Source organism: Talaromyces rugulosus, chromosome VI (assembly GCF_013368755.1).
Source record: "Talaromyces rugulosus chromosome VI, complete sequence".
NCBI lineage: Eukaryota > Fungi > Ascomycota > Eurotiomycetes > Eurotiales > Trichocomaceae > Talaromyces > Talaromyces rugulosus.
In genome coordinates, this window is record NC_049566.1 from 4606541 (window position 1) to 4621651 (window position 15111).

A 15111-nucleotide genomic window follows, 5' to 3' on the forward strand; every position below is an offset into this window, starting at 1 on the left:
GCCAATAATATTACGATAACAATCACTAAAACCCGTTGGTCTGGAAGCTCGTCACGGTCCACCCATTCTGCACATCATACTCGCTGACCGCAGTACTGCCATGCAAGGGAGCATAATGCTTATCTTGGACACAGCTGCTATCTTTGGCGCCTTTCAAACAGCCAGCCACAATTTCTCCCGCCTTTTGCCCTTCATACCAAGCTCCCTGTAAGAATCCAAAATATTCTGCGCTAGTCGCCTCGCCGGCAAAATGCAGACGACCGACATTGGCGCGCAGGTTCTGATGCATTTCGAGTGTGACGCCCCACGGCCAATTGGAATAACTGCCATAAGCCCATGGTTCCAGGCTCCAACGAGGATACATGAAATCAATCGGATCTGGCACGTTGTCGGCGCCGTACATGTCACGTAGTACTGCCATGACCTCGTCCTTGGTCTTCTCATCACTCTGGCCTTCAACGCGGTATGACTGGTCGTGTACCACGGTGACGAAGATTATGCCGGATCCCTCGAGGAAGCCCGGGGCGTCAAGTGACTGGAATACCGGATACCGGCCACGTTCAGCAGGGTCAGCGTAGAGGAAATATTGCGTGTCCTTTGGCCAGAAGACTTTGTCTGGTGGAAACTGCAGGAAGATCTTGGTGTAGGTACCCATGTCGAAGGTATCGATGCTGTCTTGTTTCCAGATTGGGAATTCGGGCTCGAACGACACAGCGTCGTTTTGAAGAACACCGAGTCTATTGTTTTTGTTGGCTGTGGGTAATGTAAATAGAATTGAATAAGACTCACGAGAAAGTGCAAATCGCGTACTCGGCCTCGACACAGCCGCCCTTGCTGTCAGTAACCGTCACTCCGGTGTCACTGTAGGTAACGTTGGTGACTATAGTATTGAGATGTAAACGCGGGTCATTTTTTCCCAAAAATGTGCTTGCTTCGTTTTTTATCCAGGTATTGAAGCCGCGCTGGTCCCAGACATAGTTGTTTTCATCGGACCACTGATAGAATGAGGTATTCTGCGGCTTAATTAGTCCGTGTTTCCTGCAAGTGGTCAATTGGCAGGCAACTTACATAGTTCACGATTCCATAAAGCAAAGAGCTTACTTCCGGTTCATAGGCATACTCCCAATCTAGAAACTTAATGTTAGGAATTTTTTTATCCGGATACCCAAAATTCAGCACATACCCCATTCCCACCACTCTATCGCCTGGGCCTTCATGTCCTTCTTTGGCTTCCAGCCACCGCGGGTGAGACCGGCACGAGTGTTTAAATCTTGAAGACTATCTGTAAGAATAGTTCCGGCCAGCTGTTCCGTGACCGAATATGCATTTTCAAAATCGTCAAAGAGACTCGTATAGTCCGAGTAGCCAGTTTCGTCGTAGGTCAAGATAGAGCTGTAATTCGAGTAGGTATTGTTCACGCCATATTTTTGTGCCTAGACAGAGACATCAGCCATGGATAGAAGTCGTAATTTAAATATGGTGTATACCAGAGTCCATATTGGATTTTGCGGTCCGCCTGTCGTTCCCAACCCCTGTACCCAGTTGGCACCAAGTTCAACAGTCAACGGCTTTCCAGACGCATCTTTTCCGAACGTTGTATGTTTCACGCGACCACCAATTTCGCCGTTGTATTCGAGGATGACAAAGTCATCAATGGAATGGTTGCTCAGCGATTGCTGCGACCATTAGTATGTGCAATTCATCTAGCTCTGGATTCATGCGTTACACACAGCAGCTGTAACACCAGCCACGCCGCCACCGCTGAAATTTGTTAGCCTCCCTTCTATTTTAATCGCGACAGACAGCATTAACACTCACAGGATGGCGACCTTCGTCTTCTTGCACGTGTGGTTCTGACCATTAGATGTCGGGCTTGCCAGGACCGATGGCGCTAATAGCGCAGCAGCAGTGACAGATCTGTAAAGCATGTCGATAAGCCAATATTGTAGCTACCGTTGATAGCTATAGCTACATGGACACAATGAACAGCTCTGGCAACACCCCAGGCTATATACGCAGCGTTGATAAAGCCTACACCTGCATATGCATGCGACCGATCGCCAATCACCGAGCTTGCGACGGTGATAAGCTGTGCAAGAAAGTTACCTATGCACAACCAAATCATCTATGCCCGGACAAGCAGGTACACGCGCCCCCACAGCAATCCTCTGCTCCACTCGCTTATCGCCTTATAATGTCCTTAATTTTGTAACGATGGCTTTAACTATGCGAGGAACAAAAAATGACAATTGGCCGATCGTTCAAGCTGGTCAGATTAGAAGCAGTTACGGGTTAGTCTGCTCGTGCTTAGACGCTGCCATGTAGACGCGAATGTGGCAGGTGACAGGGGAAGATTATACTCTAGTTCCGATACATTGATTGATTCTCCAGCTACTATACACTTTGTCCTCGAAATTACATGTCTCGTTGTTGACTAGCTTAGAATCAAAAGACTAGTTATCGCGATGGCGTTTGGATACCACCCATGCCTTACACATTTATTCGCAGATGTAGTAATTTTCAAAGCAACAACTCAAAGAAACAATAAAAACGTCTCGTTGAAAGTTAGTATAGCCATTGACATTGCCCTGCAGGAACTATTTGTAACTGTCGAACCAGCGGATGAAAGACTTGACAGCTTTGACCCATAGTGAAGCAGATTAAGCGTAATTTCAAAGAAGCGGTTCATCATGAGTGGTCGTTATGATCTGTTAATTCAATTCATGTACAGAAATATAATAGAATAATAGAAAGCGAAGGGTGCCAATTCCGGCGCAATCCGCCTAGATAGCGGCTTCGAGACCATGATTCGGCAACATGACCGAGCAAAGAACATGTTATCAATGTTATCAACCGCTAATCAATAGTCTAAGAGAGCCGACGATAAGTTGTGGACCGAACGCGGGGAAACCCATTCCTATCCATTACTGCATCGGGCAAGTCCATGCGTGGCCAAGTCCACTTGGCGCGCTACATGGTTCAGTACGACGCAGAAGATTCCTTCGATTGTGAGCTTTATGCTCGATGCGGGGAAAGCTGAAGCTCGAGCCAGAGTAGCATCGCCCATGATTCAGCGCAGATCAGCGCCCCAGTTGACGCGTAGCAGCTCCAATGCAGACAGATGAATGCTATGTAAATCGTCTTGGTATATGACAGTTGGTCCAGAACTAGAATGTATGATTTCTTGTCATCCTACCTGCTCGATTGATTGAACCGATCGTCAGCATGAAGCCTGGACTCGACGATGATGCCCAGCTGGCGGCAATGGGCCATCGCCCCGAACTGCAGCGGAATTTTTCCATGATGTGCGTCGCTCTGCAAAATTTAAATCTATCTTGCACAGGACTGACAGACTACTAGGGCAATGCTGGGTCTCGCGTTTGCGATTCTCAATGCAAGTTCTCGGATTTTATCCCAGTGGATCACAGAATCTAACAGTCCAAACGTAGTCATGGACGGCTCTCTCAGCAAGTCTCTCGCTCAGTATCACTTCTGGCGGAAGTACTTCCGTGATCTGGGGTATGTTTGATGTGGTATGCCACGGATGTATTTAGTTGCATGCTAATCCCGAGTACAGGATGTGTTACGGCTGGAATATGCACTCTCTGTGTGGCAGTATCGCTAGCAGAATTTTTAAGCGCCTATCCTACGTAGGTGATCTGATTACTATGGGGCGAAGCAAGTTCTGATAGGCAACAGGGCTGGCGGACAGTATCATTGGGTGGCTGGTAGGCAATCCCTCCATCGTTTTTAATACCAAGATAACTAATATATGGCAGCCGGTGTGTATATGCAGTCACGACACAATTAAAGGTAGTAGCTAACAATTACAAGTTTCTTGGAAAAGCTGGAGGCCAATACTGTCCTGGATCACAGGCTGGGTGAACTGCGCTGGCTGGGTAATCTCCTCACTACTGTCCATCACTCAACAACTCCGATTAATTGCGTTCAACAGGTCGCTCTCGTGGCAACAAATTGTCTCCTTTCAAGCCAACTCATCATCGGAGTAGTATCCTTAGTTCATCCTGTGGGGACCTTATCCGACTATCTTGATACCTTTTTCTAACCAGAATCAGGACTATGAGCCCAAAAATTGGCACCAGTTTCTAATCTACATCGCCTTTACGATCATCTCATTTATCGTAAATGCATTTATGAATTCGATCCTCCCCCCTATAATGAAGGGTGCATGTTTGTTTCCCCTCGTGGCTTTGAATGGTAATTTGTATGCTGATAATTGTCAATTTTAGTTATCTGGTCCATTGCTGGATTTGCAGTAGTGTCTATCGTGGTGCTTGCTTGTAAAGCACAAGGTTTTAACTCTGGATAGTAAGTTCGCATATGGAATTTCTTCGGAGTTTAAAGCTGATAGAATAAGTCTTGTTTTTTGTCAGTTCATAAACGAGACTGGATGTAAGTGGCTTCTTCTGCCGTGCAGAAGTTATAATTCTAACGATCCTCAGGGCCGGATGGAATCGCATGGCTTCTTGGTGTAAGATGACCTCTGTTAGAAAGAAGAGAAAAATCTAACTTAAAATAGCTTCTCCAAGGAGGTCTTGGACTGACTGCGTTTGTACGGTATCTCTATCACATTCATAATTATCAGTATTAACCATATTCTAGGACGCCGTCGCGCATATGATCGAAGGTAGTTCATTGTCAATCTTCTCATTAATCAATTTATTCACTCTTGGCAGAAATTCCAAACGCTTCTGTCGAAGGCCCTAAAATCATGATAACATGCATCGGGATTGGTACCTTTACCGGAACCATTTTTCTCATGATACTCCTGTTCGTTGCTGGTGACCTTGACCCGGTCACTTCGTCGGCTGCAGGGCCACTCCTGCAAATCTTGAAGAATGCGACCAATAATAACGCCGGGGCGATCTGCTTGCTCATGTATGTCTCCTGCTTCTAAATGTTCTTCTAGACCTTCCACATAACTGATGCCAACAGGATTCCCTTGATCTGCCTGCTTATGGCAACAATTAGCGTCATGACAACAAGCAGCCGTATGCTTTTTGCCTTTGCGCGTGACGGTGGACTTCCATTTTCTCGAGTATTTGCTAAAGTTCATACGCGTCTCGGCCTGCCACTCAACTCACTTTGCTTGACCAGTGCTTTGGTGATTATTTTCGGTTGCATTTTCTTAGGCTCATCAAGGTTGGTTGTTTCTCTGGTACACGGCACTTACCTCTACTAACTCCATTTCAAAGCGCTTTCAACGCCATTATTTCCGCCTCTGTAGTCGCCCTGAATGTTTCTTATGGCATGCCCATTGCAGTTCGCTGTCTCCGGGGCCGCGATGTGTTGCCAGATCGGCCATGGCGGATTCCCTCCATTGCTGGATGGATTGCTGATACTGTCAGTCCCCTTCATTGTCTCCGACTATGAAAATGCTCCGTTGATGAAGCTGACTACGTGCTATACAGATTGCTCTCTCTTATATCACTATCACGACGGTTCTCTTTTTGTTTCCACCCACGTTACCAGTCGATGGAAGTAGTATGAGTAAGTCTTCGTCCCGGCGTCAAAAATAAAAAGTCTTTATTAACATTTTATGTAGACTACTGCGTGGTTGCATTTGGTATAATCATCATTATTTCGGTCATACAATGGATAGTCGATGGCAGAAAGAATTTTACAGGACCCAGAGTAGACGTTACTCTAGAAGGGGCAGTTGGCTATCCTGTGCAGTCTGAGGACCACGCCGGTCACAGCGATAAGGCCTAATCTAATTACCATCTGCGGTGAAGGTGAATAATAGCCTAGAATAGAATGTCTACATCGTCTCATGTGCAAATGTTCTACCAATGTTCCAACTCTTGATTTGGTGCAAGTTTAGATATTTCCAGAACATAGCGCAATGAGATTAGACTTTTACTTCTTCATCGTTTATTCAATGTTGAACGGTATCAGCGGGGTTGTGTGCGACTTTGGAGGGGCGGTGCATAGATAGATGAGTTATGTTCGACAGGCAATGGTTAACATTCCACATTCCAACCGCTACCATGGTGAATACAAACAAGATAGCTCCACCCAAACAACAAGCAACTCTTTTCTTACATAAATTGGGCCGCCGAAAAATATACTCGTCGCTGTTTTTTGCACCCATTGACACACATATTTAACAGAAAATAAGGTATACAACATGTCAACACTCGTACCATCTCCGACAGAATCCTTTCCTTCTTCCGAAACAACATGTGCCTCCCCATCAAACGCTGAACAAGGCATGACCATCGGAGAGGCAGAGAAACTCGATCCAAATAGAAGCAAAAGCAAAAATCGAGGATGCTTCCAATCCGCCAGGCTGTACGACCTGTACTCGCACCCTTGGTTCCAGATCCTTCTCATCAGCGCAATATGCTTCTGCTGTCCCGGGGTAAGTTACACTCTTATGCTGAAAAGTGGTCTCTCTGACAATAGCAGATGTACAACGCCCTGACCGGCATCGGAGGCTCTGGACAAGTCGACCAAACCGTCGCAGCGAACGCGACTGTGGCCCTTCTCTCTGTCACAGCTGCGACGGCATTATTTATCGTCGGGCCGATATTTGACATGGTAGGCCCACGTATCTGTCTACTACTGGGAGGCTGGACCTATCCGTTGTACTCGGGAGCGTTGTTAAATTTCAATAGTAAGATTGTCAAGGCAAATATGTGTTATGTATGCTAACTAAAACTAAAGAGAGCGGGAATGGAGCTTTTGTCATTGCAGCAGGAGCGCTGCTTGGTATTGGATCTTCGTTTGTCTGGGTGTCCCAGGGAGCGATTATGACAACCTATGTTCCTGAGAACCAAAAAGGGAGAGCCATTGCTCTATTCTGGGTGATATTCAATCTCGGCGGCGGTGTTGGCTCACTGGCAAGCTTTGGCCTCAATTACGACTCGGTCAGCGGCACCGTCTCTAATACAACATACATTGCTCTTCTTGTTATTATGGGAATTGGCTGGCTGATGGGTGCATTCATTTGCCCTCCATCGTCTGTACAAGACCAGCCTGTTAGCGATACAAAATCAGAGAAACCCCAAGGCCGGCGCGCAAGATCTATGAAGCTATTACGTGTTTGTGTCAAAACGACCACTGACTGGCGTGTTCTATGCATGATCCCACTTTTCTTCTGCGCCAACATCTTCTACTCGTACCAACAGAATGAGGTGAACGGAATGAACTTCAACATCCGCACTCGGTCTCTAAATGGTGCCCTCTACTGGCTCTCCCAGATGGCCGGTGGTCTCGTCATGGGTTTGATGCTCGATACGCCTAGTTTGACAAGGCCGCAGCGTGCTCGTGTCTGTTGGTTATTCTTGTTCGTGTCTGGCATGTGCATCTGGGGTGGCGGATATGCTTTCCAGAAGTGGTCGTCGTATCGAATCAACACCGAACATCGCAAGCAAGATATCGATTTCACATGGAGTTCTGTGTCGGTAGGCCCAATGCTCCTATACATATTTTACGGCGCATATGATGCTTTCTGGCAGTCGTTCTGTTATTGGCTCATCGGGGCCCTGTCCAATTCTCCAACCATTTCGGCCATACTGGTTGGTGGGTACAAGACATTCCAGGCTGTTGGCGCAGCCATGGCGTGGAGAATTGATGCGCTCAAGGTTTCTCCCATGACTCAGTTTTCTATGGACTGGGGCTTGTGTATGGGGGCTCTGGTGTTGGTTCTTCCCACTGTCCTGGCGGTGACGTTGACGAGCACTGTAGAAGATGAGAGTCTCGAGCCAGAACTACCAGAGCCGTCAGGGAGCAGGCCAGTCCACATTGAGAATTCGGATCCAACACATCACCGGGATCCTAGTCATTCTGAGGGTCGGCAATCAGATGTTGTGTAATTTCTTTTCATGTGTCAAGCCCTGATAATTTAATTCTTTATCATTCTTTAGTACAAGTACATGTAGTAAAAGCGACTAATATTCTAGCTGCCTCTAATTTAATTGGGAGATGTTAAAATGGATTCCTTTGGCTTGTTTTGGAAGGTCGTAAAATAAAAATAAAAATAAAACTTGTCAGGTAGAATAGGGCTCATCCTGTTGCATAAACATGCAGTATAGAAGCGGGGCCGCCGGACTATCTCCTAGTTCCGTGCCGCAGATTTATTTGCAGCTGCGGATTCACTCGCGACTCAATAACAATAAGCTATACGAGTGCCTATGAAGATACAACACGTTCAAACTCAGTCATTCCAGTGTCTACTACGCCTCCTCTACATGTACTGTAGTGTTGCACAGCTTGTGTAGTGAAGGCAAGCCAATCGTCACTGCACTTCGTGTCGATGTGAGGTCAGCATTCAACAACAACATCGGGACATGATCATGCTGTTGCTACTACTCCTACTGTTATGCCTTCTACTGCCGCTTCTTGTTACCCTGTGGCTTGTCTATCGTCCTCCCTCTAAGCTGATCCAGTACTTTCAGCATCGCTGGCCGGACGTTCTTTGGCACGTGCCCACATCCGACAAAGTCATCGCCTTGACAATCGACGATGGCCCATCGATTCACACACGCGAGATTCTGGGTATCCTCAAAGAACACAATGTTACGGCAACTTTTTTCGTGATCGGGTCCAATGCGATTGGCAACCACAAGGATATCCTTCAGGACCTGATCCGCAACGGCAATGAACTTGCCAACCACGCGATGAGCGATGAGCCCTCGTACAAGCTTGACAACGCCGAACTGGCGTCACAAATACGAGCGGTTGAACAGATCATTGACAACACTTATCAGCTTGCCCCTTCTTCGGCGCGGAGTGCTCCCAGGTACTTTCGCCCTGGATCTGGCTTTTTCACCACCCGGATGCGAAAACTCCTGCAGGAGCTGGGTTATACCCTCGTTTTAGGGGGGATATATCCACATGATCCGCAAATTTCTTTCTCGACAGTCAACGCTGCTCATGTGTTGAGCATGGCCCGGCCCGGCGGGATAGTCATCTGTCACGACGGGCGACGCTGGACGCCACCAATGCTTAAGATTGTTCTTCCAGAATTAAAACGAAGAGGATATCGCATTGTCACCGTTACAGAGTTATTGGGCTCGCGAATATCATAATTCGCCATGGCCAGCTGGCAGGTATAGACATTTCGTAATATACATAGAACTCGTTTGCTGACTTTTGTAAAAACACCCTTCCAACACTATATGTAACGCTACCCAATGCACTTATGTATGAAAACCATCTAATTAGTTGACACCATGGCCTCAACAAGGCCACCCACGCTGTTCAGTAAATTCTTTGGATACTAGGTTCAACCCACTCCGGGTCTGCACATTCCATCTCGTTCACCCACTTTTTGATCCTGACTGTGTCCCATCCACTGGTCCAAGTCAATCGTGTCGTCGGGCTCGTTTCGGGCTCTTTCGGGGTTCCTAATCGAATGGAACGAACGAATGTACATTTGTTTTCCGACGGCTCCTCCCCCCATGACTCCTTGGAATAGTATGTCCATTGATAGCACTCGCCATGAGTGTGACATCCCGCAGCACAGGCTTCAACGCTTTTATGAACTGGCGACTCGGGCTCTTCATCAAAACCGTTCCAATCTGAATTTTGCCAATGTTGGCGTTTTTCCATCGTGTCTCCAATGTGGAGATAATCAAGGACGTCGGCATAAAGCCAAGGCAACTATACACAGCCAATTGTTAGCGATGATTCAAACTTGAAGCGAGGAACGGGAGGAAACAAACATCTTTCGGCCGCCGATGAAGAAACCCTGACAGCATCGGTATATCGTTCGGCGAGGTCTTGTGCAGACTCAACACAGGCTGACACCAGTACATCTTTGCACCTGGTCCGAAAGGAATGCCATGCAGTGGATGTGGATTGAATATGGGGTACAAGCCGGACAGGAAAATGCCTTTGTTAGCGAGCGCAAACCCTAGCACCGAATCACCACAGCAGTCATCTTTCACTAGTTGTGCCCATCTCTCCGCAATCGATGGCTCGGTGAACTCCCCATGTGTGCGGCTGCTTTCCCTATGTACGAGCTTTTCGATCGCTGGCCTACTGAGTAGAATGCCCGCTCCGCCGTATGCAAAGTACGTTTTCTTGTCATCCTCCATCTTCCGGCCGGGCGATGGAGAGCCCATGTACCATTCTTTCCTCGCATCATACCGATCCAGCAGTCTGAAAAGCGTGTCCCAAACGATGTACGTATCGGCCTCGACAAAATAAAACCACTTTGCTCTCTCATTCTGCATAAATGCGTACTCCACCATGGGCAGGAACTTGAATCGATCTAGTAACCATCCATCTCTACCCGTAACAGGCTCATTTTGGCTGTCGGGATTGTTGATTCTTCCATGAGCCTGCAGATCGGGGTTTTCGTCGTGCCAGTACACTTCTGGTAAATCGGTAATTATGTCGTGGGTCCGATGAGGTGTATCGCCAAGTTGTTCCTCCTTGTCCGAAACGATTATGAGATTCGAAATACAGTTGGTGACATTGTTGATGTGCGACAGTACTTGGTCGAGGGGCTGCGTCGATCCGAGTCTCAGAACGACTTGAATATCGGCCAGTCGATGATGTGGAAAGTCTTTGCAATTGAGGTCACTCTGTCCATACAGCCGGTCTGGCTCGTCTGCTGCTGGGCCGGAGGACCAGCGGTCTCCCTCTATTGGAAGAATGCCGGTCCAGCTAGGTGTGTTCAAGAGAGACAATAGGATGACGGCCAACGAAACGGCGGGCACCCCGACATAGCACCAGCGATTGATCCGGGCCATCGCTTGCTATATCTTTGTGTATGTTAAAAAAAGAGCCAGCAGCCATTCGCGCGCAAAACGGAATAGAAATCATCAGGCTGCAGTAATCTAGACTCCCCGCGCAAGTTCTCGGAATCCAACTGGAAAACTGGGGGGCCCATGCGACTGGTCCAACCACCCCCCACTGTAGCACAGATCCGGATTCTGTTGTCAGGGGGTGGAGAATGAAATAATCGCCATTTAGGGCGAATCTCGGATCGGATATTTTCCTGAGCGCATTTCTTTGTTACCATGCTCCAACGCCCGACCAAATTCGTCCCCAAGCACACAATAATACGATACGTACTATCGGCATACAATTGATTGAAGCTTAAATCGAGAGCGGCTTGCAGTGGATCTTTCCGGCCACTCAGCGGGCTTTAAATTCGACAGCCGGCCGGCCTGCCAATGATATCTTGCACTGGCGCCGATCCATTCATGACGTAGCCGGTCTTGTCGCTTCCGTCTTGGCACGCGGTGACGTATCTGGCTCTTCCTTGTTACTTTTTCGATATACAGAGTAATAATGGCATGCACAAATCAGGTCGAGTAAGGGGCTCTGTAGCTGAAATATGCACTATCACTAAATAGTTCATAACCCATTAGCACCAAATTACTAACCACACATGTACGTTGTACAGATTATATATTTGGATGCGTCTATATATCAATTGATGTATTGGATATAACATTTCGAATGACTGATAACATTGAAATCTGCTATCTACTATGTATCCGTGTAATAGCGATTCAGTTAGCAGTTGATGTGCCGCATAAGAGATTATCAACCGAGACGCTTATCTTGAATCTCGGTGCCTTCAAATGTTTCATTTATGTATTTCAATAAAAATCTAATAAGACTAACCAGTCTACCCAGGAATCTAAGACCAAGAAGTGTATTAGATGTCATTATATCTTGACGTCGACATCCACACCAAAAGACCTCAGTCTCTTAGGCAGTCGATCTATAGTTTGTTATAGGTGCCAACATTCTATAAATTATTTAGCTTAAGAGTGGCAGTCTAGTCACCTTAGGGGGGCTCGGGGAGTATGGATATAAGGACTAACAAATCCGCTAGGGGCTATCTGGTTACCGGGTAACATGTTAGGAAAATTGAAACTAGTTATAAAAAACCGAAAAGTGTCTGTTGAATTAATCCAAAAAATTCTATTTAGTATGAAATCTACTTCGAAAATCAATATCAATATCCAAATGTCCACCTAACTATCATGCCAAAGAAATTATGTTATCCGAAACAGTGATATTAGAAACAAACAGCGCTCGCCCTTCTGAATTGTCTTTTCCGTTTAGATTGGCATGGAACACAACCTTCTTACCATCGGCCGAGAAATCTGATCCTCCAGGAGCACTCAGCTTCCCGGCATTCTTCGACCCAGTCCCTGTCACAAGAAGCGGTGCATGGGGAGCATGCTGCTTGCTCCACGGGCCAGTAATGGAAGTCGCATACGCGTACGACGTATCATATTTCTCAGTGTTGTAGTAATTTGATGAGAAGCTGAGGTAGTAAATGCCGTCATAGTACAGCACACTTGGGGCTTCGATAAGTGGTCCGTCCAGCTCGTCTCGGTCAAGAAGCTGGATTGGGTCGCCATCCGCTTGAACGCCGTCAGAGTGCATTTTCTGCAGCATGATTGGGGTCGAGTCGCTCTTTATGCTGTTGCCATCGATTTTGTAGGTCACGTAGATGGTTCCGTCGGTATCGATGAAGCCATCAGGGTCAATGGCACCACCCTTGGAAATTGGACATGCGATAGAGTCGTTGGAAACAGTGGCATCATATGGGCCTTTTGCTGTTGACGAAGTAGCGACACCGACGCAGTGTTTTCCAGAAGTGTGCTCTCTGGCCGAATAGTACATGACATAACTACCATCAGCCTTTTACCCTGGTCATTAGTTTATTCCTCTATTTGTGGCGGGTTAACATGGTGAAACATACCAACTTGATCACGTCAGGAGCCCACAAGACGACTGAAGATTCGTCTACCCAGGTAGGATAGGGCCCCGGCAGGGCGTCATAGCCCTCGATAAGTGTCCAATTGGTGAAATCTGGCGACGTGGCTACCTGCGCATGTACCTTGTTGCCGGTGGTTCCAAAGGCATAGTATTCACTGCCTGTATAGACGACGGATGGATCGGGGAAGCTGGTGTCTAGAACTCGGTAGATGTGAGCAGATGCTCCACTACACAGGAGAGCACCGAGCAGAGAGGTATATTGAAACATTTTTCCAATTAGACAATTTGTTCTTTTGATTAAAATTGGTTTTCTGATATTTCTAAATCACGCTGCGAGAGATTAAAGTAATTTATAGCTCAACCCGCTCTGCGCTTATAATCATTAAACTACGGAGTGTACTATATATGGCCCCTAGATGTCACCATATCAACCAACAGCATTATTGCTGACAGGCTCGGCACCCAAAGATAGTATTTTCAGCCGCTGGTTCAGCTTCCTAGGGGCCGCTAAATCTATACCATCGCGGATAGCATAATATGGAGTTAATTTAATCTATTGCTGCTAGATATCTTGTGATTTATCGTATTTTTTCACTTTTCTTTTGACATTCGAATTCTCCAATCTATCTTTGGTACCTCCAATGTAACTTGTTCTTGAATGACTGACCACTTCATGTTGAGACTAGTGGGGGTCTGACTACGATAGTGCGTGCGTAGTGGCGCCGCATGGCTCCTTTCTGAGCATGGAATTGGCCGATCTCAAATTTGGCGCATCGTAACCTTATTTATTATTAGTAACAGTCTGTTTTGCCAAGTACTCCGTCGTTGCTCCTGATTGCTGATGAGAGACGAGATACAGGGGACGCGTTTTAGAACGCAAGTCTTTTCATTGGATTTCATACTAAATCTCATTATTGTGAAACGAAATGTCTTTTTTTTGTAAGCTACCTGAATATGTTGAAAGCTAGGACATAATCTCTTATTATCAATTAACTGTACTTCTAGCTTTAAGTTACACTATAGCAAAGACTTCAAACCCTCGGGTTTCCGAGCGCCATTTTCGTCAAATTCAATCTTCTTCCCGGTGACCAAGCTCTCCTGAAGTGCGAATGCCAATTTCATCCCCGTGTACGCTGAGGACAACTTCAGGGGTAGCTCCTTCCCGTCCAAAATTGCAGAAACAAACTCGTCCAGTTCCGTAACAAAGGCACCCTGGTACCGTTCAATCCAGCCTGGGGTAGCATCCTGCTGAATGCCTGCAAGATTTGACACTTGAATCCGATTGGCATGTGGGATCAGATTAATGGATATCTTGCCGTTGCTACCTATAATCTCTGTGCAGTTGTCATAACCATGGAACGTGGTGCGCGAATGATAATAATATGCAATCTTGCCTCCCCAGAATTCAACCACACCCACAGCATTATCGACGTCGTTGAACTCGCTCATCTCATGGTGATGAGCAATAAGTCCTGTTGCCCAAAGTGCCTTGGGCTTACAATCTTCCCCCAAAAACGAAAGTGTCAAGTCGATGTCATGGATTACGGTATCAACGAAAATACCTCCGCTATGGCGAGCGTATTCGATGAAAAACCCGCTCTTGTCTAGCTTTTCTGCTCCCTGAGAACGGAGAATCATCGGTGTGCCAATCGTTCCTTTCCGGATGCTTTTCAGAGCTTCTTGGTATTGTTCGTCAAATCGACGGACAAATCCAACCATGATTTTTGAACCTGCTTCATTTCTCGGGTCTTGCATCAACTGACCGAGCTGATAAAAAAAAAATAGAACTTGTCAATAAGGTACACTAGATGGAGAGTTATCGCTTCACTTACTTTTGATAGGTCTTTCGTTAGTGGTTTCTCGCACAACACGTAGATTCCCCGTTGGACCGCAGCAAGAGTGTGTTCAATATGTAACTCCGTAAGAGAAGCAACAATTATCGCGTCTAAACCTGGTGTGTTGATCATGTCGTCAAAGTCTGCAAACACCTTGACCCCTTCTGGCTCCAGGTTATTTTTGGCCCATTCTAATTCATGTGGAGCTGGTGAGCAGACGCTGTAGAGGCGAGCCCTGGGGATCCGATGTAGAACGTTTAGAGCATGTCGCTGGCCCATCCGGCCCAGCCCTACAACTCCAACGTTAAGCTTTTGTAGGGGGTTCGCCATTGAAAATAGAAATATCAAATGATAAAAGATATTCGTTCTATCTATCTATAGGGGGTATGGGCGTGGGTTTTGATAGAAGAGAACGCTTTCGCTGAAGAAGTGGTGACCTCTGTTCGATCATTGATTAGGTATATCAGTTGGCATGTAGCCGCAAACTAGATAAGCAATTCTCCTCAATATATCAATTGATCCATGGAAATTTCTGTAGATTTCTCGGACACCAATT

At 46.6% G+C, this 15111-nt stretch overlaps 6 protein-coding genes across 6 annotated transcripts; 2 read left to right on the forward strand and 4 right to left on the reverse strand.

Annotated features, from left to right (window-relative positions):
* Positions 1 to 25: 25 nt before the first annotated feature.
* On the reverse strand, positions 26 to 1928 carry TRUGW13939_11896 (uncharacterized protein; the record flags this gene model as incomplete). The annotated part of the gene is made up of 7 exons (XM_035495000.1): positions 26 to 737; positions 790 to 1013; positions 1069 to 1127; positions 1184 to 1433; positions 1488 to 1676; positions 1731 to 1761; positions 1819 to 1928. The coding sequence occupies 7 exons, from the start codon at positions 1926 to 1928 to the stop codon at positions 26 to 28; spliced, it is 1575 nt and encodes a 524-aa protein (XP_035350893.1).
* Positions 1929 to 3225: 1297 nt separating this feature from the next.
* On the forward strand, positions 3226 to 7841 carry TRUGW13939_11897 (uncharacterized protein; the record flags this gene model as incomplete). The annotated part of the gene is made up of 16 exons (XM_035495001.1): positions 3226 to 3305; positions 3361 to 3519; positions 3578 to 3650; positions 4077 to 4191; positions 4251 to 4329; positions 4379 to 4413; positions 4464 to 4492; positions 4541 to 4573; positions 4624 to 4648; positions 4698 to 4899; positions 4957 to 5163; positions 5217 to 5364; positions 5433 to 5511; positions 6135 to 6385; positions 6433 to 6640; positions 6691 to 7841. The coding sequence occupies 16 exons, from the start codon at positions 3226 to 3228 to the stop codon at positions 7839 to 7841; spliced, it is 2874 nt and encodes a 957-aa protein (XP_035350894.1).
* A 480-nt stretch (positions 7842 to 8321) lies between these two features.
* TRUGW13939_11898 (uncharacterized protein) lies at positions 8322 to 9056 on the forward strand (the record flags this gene model as incomplete). The annotated part of the gene is made up of 1 exon (XM_035495002.1): positions 8322 to 9056. The coding sequence occupies one exon, from the start codon at positions 8322 to 8324 to the stop codon at positions 9054 to 9056; it is 735 nt and encodes a 244-aa protein (XP_035350895.1).
* Positions 9057 to 9228: 172 nt separating this feature from the next.
* On the reverse strand, positions 9229 to 10727 carry TRUGW13939_11899 (uncharacterized protein; the record flags this gene model as incomplete). The annotated part of the gene is made up of 2 exons (XM_035495003.1): positions 9229 to 9630; positions 9693 to 10727. The coding sequence occupies 2 exons, from the start codon at positions 10725 to 10727 to the stop codon at positions 9229 to 9231; spliced, it is 1437 nt and encodes a 478-aa protein (XP_035350896.1).
* A 1246-nt stretch (positions 10728 to 11973) lies between these two features.
* On the reverse strand, positions 11974 to 12988 carry TRUGW13939_11900 (uncharacterized protein; the record flags this gene model as incomplete). Its single annotated transcript, XM_035495004.1, has 2 exons — positions 11974 to 12642; positions 12704 to 12988. The coding sequence occupies 2 exons, from the start codon at positions 12986 to 12988 to the stop codon at positions 11974 to 11976; spliced, it is 954 nt and encodes a 317-aa protein (XP_035350897.1).
* Positions 12989 to 13737: 749 nt separating this feature from the next.
* On the reverse strand, positions 13738 to 14885 carry TRUGW13939_11901 (uncharacterized protein; the record flags this gene model as incomplete). Its single annotated transcript, XM_035495005.1, has 2 exons — positions 13738 to 14487; positions 14553 to 14885. 2 exons carry the CDS (start codon positions 14883 to 14885, stop codon positions 13738 to 13740), a joined length of 1083 nt encoding a protein of 360 aa, XP_035350898.1.
* Positions 14886 to 15111: the final 226 nt, after the last annotated feature.